At 35.8% G+C, this 10,577-nt stretch overlaps 1 protein-coding gene across 1 annotated transcript in view; it reads left to right on the plus strand.

The window, feature by feature from the left end:
- The window catches only part of SCN7A (sodium voltage-gated channel alpha subunit 7), a 74,948-nt gene extending 66,926 nt beyond the window's left edge, over window positions 1-8,022 (plus strand). Inside the window, exons 22-25 of the mRNA XM_081143205.1 lie at window positions 298-439; window positions 1,541-1,641; window positions 1,981-2,251; window positions 4,922-8,022. Coding sequence (XP_080999331.1) covers window positions 298-439; window positions 1,541-1,641; window positions 1,981-2,251; window positions 4,922-5,943 — 1,536 coding nt within the window. The 3' untranslated portion in view covers window positions 5,944-8,022. The remainder of the gene's footprint in view (window positions 1-297; window positions 440-1,540; window positions 1,642-1,980; window positions 2,252-4,921) is intronic.
- Window positions 8,023-10,577: the final 2,555 nt, after the last annotated feature.

Raw genomic sequence — 10,577 nt, forward strand, 5'->3', positions numbered from 1 at the left:
ATCGAGGGGGAGATACAGATATTTCCCATATACCCCTTCCTCCACACATGCATAGCCTCCTCATTGTTAACAACATTCACCAGAATGGTGTGTTTTTTACCACAAATGAATCTACATTCACACATCAGTCACCCAAAGTTCATGGTTGACCTTGGGGTTCACTCAGTGTAGTACATTCTACGGGTTTGGACAAATGGATGGTGACATGTACTCATTATTACAGTGTCAGACAGAGTATTTTTCTGATGTAAAAATCCTCAATGCTCTTTCCTATTTTGCTGCTTTTTTAACTTTTAGGTAGATATGCAGCCTGATTTTGAAAAGAACATCTACATGTATTGTTACTTTCTGGTCTTTATTGTCATTGGATTATTTCTCCCTCTAACTATGCTGATCGGTGTTATCCTTGCTAATTTCAACAAGCATAAAATAAAGATAAGTATAAATATTCTTTGTTCATCAAAACCTGAGAAAAATCAAACACGTTTATGAAAAGGTCCTGCTTCAAATGATTGGTTTTAGATTCAGCTTAATGTCATTTTCATTTGGCACTTATCTAAAAAAAGATTGATGTTCCTGCATATTGATAAACATTGCTAAAATGTCCATTCTGTACATTATTTTCTATATTCAAATATGTACTGACAAGTTTAGAAGGTAAAGATTGCAAGTGTTTGTGTATGTATATTAATAAATAATGACATGCTAAAAAATAAAACACATTGTGCATTTGCACAAATATGTGGTAGAAGTTTAAGAAAAATCAACCACACTTTTCCCTCTCTGAAAATTTCAAAGCCTGCAGAGTCATAACCAGCACAGACATTTTCTCAGAGTAGCTTTTCATGCTAGCAGTAGAGAGTCATAAATTCTAATTGGGTGGCCTAAATAGGAGTGCTTGAAATGAATAAGAAAGAATTCAGAGGCAGAATTGAACAGCTTATTTGGTGCCATCCCCACACAAATATTCCCTTCAGGGTTTCTACAAATTGCAAAGGCCTCAAAAGTCATCTACGTCTGCTTAGTCTAACCACAGGGACCTACTTTCTACTGGTGTAGGAAAGCCTTCTAACGAATTGAAGAAAAGAATCATTTAATTTTGAAAGTACAATTTAGCCATGTCATCAACGTTTAGCTGTGTGCAGAATCTGGTAAACAAACAACTCTGAGTCTCCACTAATCAAATGGGAATAGAGAGGTCAGTGGTCAAATATATAGAAAGATAAGCCTTTCTAGACATTCCATTTCTCCTTTGTCTCAGTCTAACAACAGGTAGGCCTCAGGAAACTGAAAAGTTAAAACAAGGTTGACCACCCACAGGAAGGTACACCAGAAGATAACAGTATCAGTCACTATCTGTACATATTCTATATCGTGCTGAAAGTCAGACACATTTAAACATGATTTGGTTCATTGCAGTTAAGCCTTTTATAAAAGATTAAATCAATCATTGCCAAGCTTTCCAAAATGCATATTAATATAAAGTGAAATTTGGATTAAATTTTATTTTAATATATTTTTCTTTCATGTCTTTACCAAGGAGGCTCAAATATCTTTATAACAGAAAAACAGAAGAAACAATATCGTGCACTGAAGAAGCTGATGTATGAAAACTCGCAAAAAACAATACCTCGCCCAGGAGTAAGAAAATATCTAGATTTTTTTTTTTTTTTGAAGCTGCTAAAAAAGTTCCCTTGATATCTTCATCTTTAAAAATAAACATGTGTTTTTAAAATTCTTAGCAACAAAATTCTTAGCAACAAATACTTCTGACAGAATTTTTAAAAATGTGTTCCTTGACAAAGCTTTTCATGGTGTTCTTGTTTGTTTTGACGCTGTGCTATAATTCTAGTTTGGTAAAAACTTGGGCCCTAACATATCCTCATATTTATGCCTGGAGGAAAGTTGTAAATCTAAAGCCTGTGTGTGTGTCTGGATATTCTATTAATACGACTATTTCACCTTTTTCTTTACCCACAGAACAAGTTCCAAAGATTCATCTTTGACTTGGTAACAAGTCAAGTTTTTAATATTGTCATTATGGTTCTTATCTGTCTCCAAGCAATAACCATTATGATAGAAAGTGACGGACAGAGTTCACAAATGGACACTGCTCTCATCTGGATTAACCTAGTTTTTGTTATGCTGTATACTGGAGAATGTGTGCTGAAGCTCATTGCTTTCCACTGTGACTATTTCACCAGTGGATGGAACATTTTTGATTTTATGGTGGTCGTTCTCTCTATCACAGGTAAGATTTTTGTGTAGTGAGATTTTCATTTGTAGTACTGTTAATTCAGGCAAGTTCTTATAGTAAACGTCTCCTGAGATATAGCCTCTAATTCAGCAAAACAGGTAAGGACCTTTGTTATTTCCATAGAAAAGCTTTCCATGTTTGCATCATACCTGTACACATGCCTGACAGATAGGGGATATTCAAAAATGCTGTTTGAATTAATACATAGACTACTTCACAGACCACAAGGTAAATACTTAATTACCCCTTCAGCATATCACCTACATTATTTTTCTAGGATAACACTAGGTATCTATATATCTTAGCAGGATATAACCTTTCAAGCTCATTGTTTTTCCTTTCCTCTAATCTCTAAACTGTTTACAACTTTCACAACAGTAGAGTTTCAGGCTTTAGTAAATTGGCCACTAGTTTTACTCTAAAGATCTGAGTCTTTTATTTAACCAGTATATTTGATTACCCTCTCTGTGAATAGATATTACACTATATGCAAAGAATTCATTAGTGAACAAGTTAGGCATAATTCCTGTATGCCTACAATTTATAATCTATTAGGGGACACAAATAATGAACAGTGCATTTTAATGTGCCATTAAGGATACAGTAAGGTTATGTAAGGCATGTTACAGCAGCACATCAGTGAGGAACACCTCATCAGTAAGAAGAGGTCAGAGAAAACGTCATGGAAGAAGCAAAAATGTAAATGGTTACCTATTGGATTAGGATGTAGCCAAGAAATAATCTGGGAAAAAAGTGTTTTAGAAAGAGGAAAGTTTATTGTCTGCCCCCTGGAGGACAGCTACTAGAATGTCAGCTCCATGAGAATAGGGTCAGTAGTTAATGTTTATTGTCAAGGACTATTCTGTGTAGTCAGTAGTAAAAAAATATACATGAACTGTGCCCAGTTATGTTTCCAGAAAATTCACTCATTCACCCGGTAGTGGAAGCAGTGCAAGCATTGACCGACATGTACAAGAAGCTTGACTGAAAGTGCATGAAGACAGGAGGGAGCAGATAGGAAGGTAACAAAGGAATATGGAATTAAAGAGTCTTATGAGGCTGAAGTGAGAGTTACTAAGTCAGAAACCTGGAAAGAGAGGGAACTGCAGTCAGAGAGAAAGCTGTTTGAACTTGAGATCTCAGAAGGCAGGTATTCTGCCTGGGTCCAGAATGTGGCCAAAGATGTGTATGACTAAAGTAAAATGGTGGCGATTGTTAAAATTTAAAAAGCCAAAGACTGAGAGACTGACCTTTGAATGGGTGGTTGATGGTAGGTGCTGAGATGGAAGGGATTACTTGAGCCAAGTACCAAAGACTCCAGTTGAATATAGATGAGGAGGAATGACTAGATTGTAGAGCTAGGAATGTCGGAGATGGTATTGTTAAATGACATGCTCCACAAGGAGTTGAATTTTTTTTCTTTTCTTTCTAAAAACAATGGGAAGGAAAGGTATCTAGAAAGGTGTCTGAAAGGAAAATAATAAAAGCCTACTTATTCCATCTTTCTACCCTGAGAAATATGGAGTGGGAAAGAATGAGCTGTCTGTACTCTAGAGAACGTAGAAAAATATGCTTACAATTAATAAAAAACTCCTGCATGATGGAAGAGTTTGAAAAATTGAGGAGAAATGAAAACTTGAGCCAGAGTAGAAGGTTCATTAATCTGCAGAGACGAGGTTATAGATAAGACAGAGCATCAGAGAGAATGCCAACATTAACAGTGACAAAGCTCAACAGAAATGTGGAACATAATTCTTCCATATTCAGCAAACATACCATCTCATTTAGAAGCTTCACATGATTCTCCCCTTCCCCACCTTCTCAACTCAAAATGAACCATGTTCCCTCCACTAATTCCAGAGAACATCCCTTATGCTTTTTATGGTAATTATGATTTCACTTTGTTTTATAGTTCTCTCTCTCACTTTCATAGTCCCCTCATTCACCCAACACTACCACAAAAAAGTTCTAGGCGAAGACTCATTAATTCAGTTCACATTGAAAAACTCCTAAGGGCCCAAATACTATTTATGAAATAAATAAACTAAATTATAATATGTGAGTCACTGAATACAGTGTACAGATGATGTGTTGTAGAATTGTCCACCTGCTACCTGTATAATTTTGTTAACAAATGTCACCCCAATAAATTCAATAAAAAACATTTTTGTAATTGTATTTATCAACCAGATTTTCCTGCTTTGCATTATAATTAGCTTAAATGTCTACCTCTACAGATTACAAGGTCTTTGAGGACAGAAATCACAGTATTCATCTTTGGATATTTGCACGACACCTTTATTAACTATCCAATAAAGGTTGCATAGAACTAAATTTCTTGATCCAACTACAATCAGAAAAAAATGACTATTGTCCTATATTACAGATTCATACCCTCTGTGATTCCAGAAGTATTTGATACACAAGACTCTTAAGATGATGGTACAAATAATTCTCTTCCAAATTTTGCTAGATACTCTGCGCATTGCCACAGTTATTATTTGGCTAACCCAAACTTTCCATATGTGCTAAATGCTATATGGGAAGGACGAATAAAATGATCTTAACATATAGAAAATGATAAAATGTAAAATAATTTATATTCTTCTAAATACCATCGAATTGGAATAATTTTATTGCCTGCTTTATCTTCCCCCCACCAAGGACTACTTCTGCCTCTGATGGTAGGGTACTACTTTGTATCCCCTTCCCTTGTGCAACTGATACTCCTCTCTCGAATCATCCACGTCCTGCGTCCTGGGAAGGGCCCGAAGGTGTTCCATGACCTGCTGCTTCCTTTGGTGCTCTTCCTCCCAGCGCTGTTGAACATCAGTCTTCTCATCTTCCTGGTCATGTTCGTCTATGCCATCTTTGGAATGTACAATTTTGCCTATGTTAAAAAGGAAGCTGGAATTAATGATGTGTCCAACTTTGAAACCTTTGGCAGCAGCATGCTCTGTCTTTTCCAGGTTACAATATTTGCTGGTTGGGATGGGATGCTCGATGCAATTTTTAACAGTAAGTGGTCCGACTGTGATCCTGATAAAATTAACCCTGGGACCCAGGTTAGAGGAGATTGTGGTAACCCCATCGTTGGAATTATTTATTTTGTCAGTTACATCCTCATATCATGGCTGATCATTGTAAACATGTACATTGTTCTTGTTATGGAGTTTGTAAATATTGCTTCTAAAAAAAGAGCCAAGACGTTGAGTGAATATGATTTTAGGAAATACTTTCAGGTGTGGAAGAGGTTTGATCCTGATGGGACCCAGTATATAGACTCTAGCAAGCTTTCAGATTTTGCAGCTGCTCTGGATCCTCCTCTTTACATGGCAAAACCAAACAAGGGCCAGCTTGTCACCATGGATCTTCCAATGGCTGTTGGGGACAGAATTCACTGCCTTGACATCTTACTTGCTTTTACAAAGCGAGTTGTGGGTAAAGATGTGAGGATAGAGAAACTTCTTTCCGAGATGGAATCAGGGTTTGTGTTAGCCAACCCTTTTAAGATCACATATGAGCCAATTACAACTACTCTGAAACGCAAACAGGAGGCAGTTTCAGCAACCATCATTCAGCGTGCTTACAAAAGTTACCGTTTGAGGCAAAGTGACAAAAATACATCAGATATTCATATGATAGATGATGACAGGGAAGTTCAAGCTACCAAAGAAGATGCTTAATTTGATAAAACTTAGGAAAAGTCACCTATTCAAGGCCAGATCTAATTCCACTTACAACCTTTTCACTTTCTTCACATATCTCAAAAATGTTAAAAGTTTAAGTCAGAAATAAAAGATTAGAGAAATTAAAGATTTCAATCATTGATTGTTTACAACTCACGGAGGTTAAGCTTGTTTTCACAAGACTCCATGTAAAATTCACTTTTTTATCCCTCCATACTCAGTGTAACCAAGACAGCCCTTTAAATCACTGCAGTGAGTTAAAGTGGTTAAACTTGCCACTTGGTAATCCACCGCTTGTTTTCTCTGTATGATTTATGTAGTGCGTGCTGCTTCTGGAGCTGGGGTGGTGGTGGTAGAGATTAGTAGCAAAAGGGCCTTCCTTGTGTATTTTGTCTACTTTAACTTGATGGGATTCAAGACCCTCTTTTTTTAATGTAGGATGGTGTTTAAAAGCTGTACAATGCTACAGGCCATTAAAGCATGAACTTGCCTACACAGATGCCAATTGGGGGACAAGGGCAGTTCTTAGAAAGTGCCTTTGAGATTAATCACAGAGACCTTAGGCCAAAGCAAACCACATTTGAAAAAGATTGATTAGAGCCCTATTTTAGTTTTGGTATGGGGAAGGGGAATTAATGTTGTTTCATTGTTCTTGGATTCCTGGTTTCTCATCTCTGGCTAGTTCCACCTAAGCTCAGCTCTTCAACAGAATGGATTCTTAAGTAAAAAAAAATAAAGGGAACACAGTGATGAGCTATGGTTTTCTCATTTACATTTTTTAAAAGTACACATGTACTAAAATGATATCATAGACAATATGTTAGTAGACTCAAGTCTTACCTTATCATAGGACTGATGTATTTTTACCATTTATCTATAATGTAACATTGAGTATATAATATCTGGCAGATGTATATGATAATATGAATTAGAAGAGTCAAGGGCTACCATTGTGTCCAGGGATTTTCACAGTGTCTTGATTGTTAGTTGGGAAACTGGCCAATTTGAAATACGTTTTGCTCTACTTTATGGTTCTTCATAACTTAGAGAAAGAAAATGATCACTGAAGCTGTGAGAACTCTGAATTAGGAGATCAAAGTGTAAGTTTGTTGTTGGTGGGGTTTTATAACATTAATGTATGCAAGTTAGTTTTCACTTACTCATTTATCTTTCCAAGTTCTTTGTTGTTTCTATCTCGTCATATACATAATTACTCTGGAAAATGTTTTATGTCTGAAAATATTTTAAATCCTGAACGTTAATTTTCAGTATTGAAATTATTTTTAAAAGGCACAAAGTTGTTTTTTGACATATTCATAAAAATGCAGCCACATCCAGGTAGTTTGAGGTTCTGAAATGTATTCCTTTTGTATGAAGATTGCTTTCAATGTGCCTATCAAGTCCTAAAGGATTCAAAAAGAAAATAGGTATACTGTTGATTTAAATGACAAGCTTTCAATATGTTCTATGACATTCAATGCCATTTAAATATCAGTAATTGTATTTTATTATGAATGCATGATCTTGAGCCTTAACTATTATAATCTATTTTTGCTCCTCAGAAGTGTATTAACCTGACCAAGATGCCTTTGGGAAATCCAATCCCCTAAGCAAATGTAACTTCAGGGTTCTGTTTCTATGTGTTCCTTCCCTTTCTCCTCCCGTTCTCCACTGTGTATGTGATGGGGACCATGAGGAATCAGTGTTAACTTGGTGACATGATGACAGCTGGTACTTTATCTAAGCTTACCAGTTTTCTATATCTTGGAAATGCTTTAATGTGGAAACTGCTTCAGATATTTAAACTGAATCTTACCTTGCTTCTGTAAATTCTATAAAGACCACACACTGATTTTAGTTTGAAAATTTTCTTTTACTTGTACACTGTGTTTGACAATAACCTACCAAACTTGTATAAAGAATTATTTTTAACAAAGTCATGCAATATATTCTACTTTTTAGATACTATAGAGAAAATAATAAATACAACATGTTAACCACACTATGCTTTGTTTCTTTTCCTTGGAAAGTCAATTTGGCACCTTTCTATAATAAAAACATCTTTAAATGAGCCTTACATTAAAGTTTATTCATTCGAGCTCAAAATTCAAAACTGGAAAAATTTGTGCTTCCTTTGGATTCACTTAATTTAGTAAAATTAATGTTAGTGAGCTTACCAGAGACCCCTACACATCAACAAAATGTAAAAAGCATTCTTTTTATTGAAATCCTAATAATAAGTTCACTACATGTATCTCAGTATTATTAGAATTTGCTTATAGAAAATAATGTTGAAATTAAATTTATTGGCCTGCTGCTATTTTCAATATCTGCTTCTTTAAAAATTGTTCTGGTCTTCTAATAATTATAATATACTCAAACAGTTATAAAGATATTGGAAATAGCTGCCATTTATTGAGCAGACTGTTATGCCAAGCCTCTTGCTAAGTATTTATCATGCGTGAGCTCAGCATTCACAACACTCATGAAGCAATGATAAGTCTCATTTTGCTGATTAAAAATATTAGGATTAGAAGGGTTATAAGGGCTTTTATCTAGCATAGAACTTGTAAATGACAGGCCAGTACTCTACACCAGGTCTAATTTCAGAGCCTTAATATTTAACCACTCTGTATAATAACTGTCTAGTAATAAATGACCTGATCTCAGAGAGAGAGGACATTTAAGATTAATTAAATTGTTGTACAGAGATAAGGAGTATCTCTCTATTTCTATCTCTATGTTGATCTCTATGTCCCCTTTTGTGGAGGAAATTTTAAAAGTAGAGACAACCCCTGGGAGAAGGAAAGACAGAGGGGATATAACTATAAAGGTTTTTTATTCAACGTTTATTGAATGCTAGATAGTACAGGTAAACCCAGAGTCTGGATAAATATGCATACATACATACATACATACATACATATAAAGACAAATCTGAGACAAAAGATCTTACTGGCTACTGGGGAAAAACATAACTATACAGCTGATTACATTATATGTTAATTTTTATGCCATTGGTAAAAGTTGTAATATGTATATGGGAAAGAAGGATGGGTTCTGATTGGACATTACAGGTGGCATTAATAAAGTGGGCCTCTGAAGAAAAAGAAAAAATTTATCAATGAGAAAGGAAGGTAACTATATTCAACACAGAGACACTTTTAAGGCAAGGCGTCCATCACAGAGATAAGACCTAAGGTTCCAGCTTATAGTTTTTCAGGCTCGACAATAAGAGAGAGGAAACAAAGACGAGATAAAATTTCCACTGCAGAGACTGGATAGGAAATTGGAAGAGAATTACTCTGGGCACCCTGAATCCCTTCCCAGAAATGCTTTATTTTGCTCTTTGGTTGTTGAACCCCTTTCTTAACTGTCCCTTCCCATAAATTCCACAGTCAATAAAGAGCTCCAGGGAATGACGGTCTTCACAGTAGGGGATTTTCATCTTTTTGTTAGGTCACCTACAACTGTCAGAGTCAGACACTAACTCGTCTCATCTGTCTGTGAACCTCTTTATCTTCATTGACTTCAAAATTACACATTAGCTGAAAGAATTTTCCCTAAATTTCAGGTAGTCTATTTAACTATCCAGGTGGCATAACACCCCTATTCCTGGGTTCTAGTCTAGGTCACATGGAAGTAGCATCTTCAAATGATCCATAAGTTCTGAGTCCCCATTTATGCACAATTTCATCATTCTTCCTTTCTTGTCTCCCTCTCGTATTTCCTTTCAAAAAAATCTATGAGCAGCTCCTAGATATTAGTCAAAGCACTTCAGAGAGAAATAAGGTTGTCATCCTTGAAAAAGTATTACGGTTCTCCTGAGAAACACTAGTAGGATATATATAGAGAGATATATATGAGAAGATTTATTATGGGAATTGGCTTGTCCAATCGTAGAAGCTGAGATATGCCACAATATGCCATGTGCAAGCTGGAGAACCAGGAAAGCCAGTGGTATAATTCAATCCAAACCCAAAGGCTTGAGAACCAGGGAAAGCAATGGCATAGCTCCCAGTCCAAAGCCAACGGTCTGAGAAGGTGGGGGCGGCACTGGTGTAAGTCCAGAATCTGAATCTGAAGGCTCAAGAACCAGGAGCTCCAATGTCCAAGGGCAGGAGAAGATGAATGTCCCAGCTCAAGGACAGAGGAATTCACCCTTCCTCCACATTTTTGTTCTATTGGGCAGGGCCCTCAATCAATTAGACGATGTTTGCCTGCATTGGTCAGGGCAATCTTCTTTTTTCATACTTTTACTATTAACACACATGTCATTGAATTTGAAGTGAGTTTCTTGTAAGCAGTATATAGCTGGGTCACATTTTTTAATCTTTTTATTGGTGTATTTAGACCATTTACATTTAAGATGATTATTTATATGTTAGCACTTAAGTTTGCCATTTATTACTTGTTTTCTATTTGTTTTCTCTGGTCTCTTTTCTCTGTTTCTCTTCTCTTGCTTCTCTGCACAATATTTTAACATGTTTCAGGATTCCACCTTGATTTATTTATGGTGTTTTTTTTAGTGTATCTCTCTGTACATTTTGGTAGTGATTGTTCTGAGTATTACTATTGACCTATCTATCTATATCTCTATCTATCTATCTATCTATCTATCTATCTATCTA

The sequence above is a fragment of the Miniopterus schreibersii genome (genome assembly GCF_964146895.1).
Source record: "Miniopterus schreibersii genome assembly, chromosome: 7".
Taxonomy (NCBI): Eukaryota; Metazoa; Chordata; class Mammalia; order Chiroptera; family Miniopteridae; genus Miniopterus; species Miniopterus schreibersii.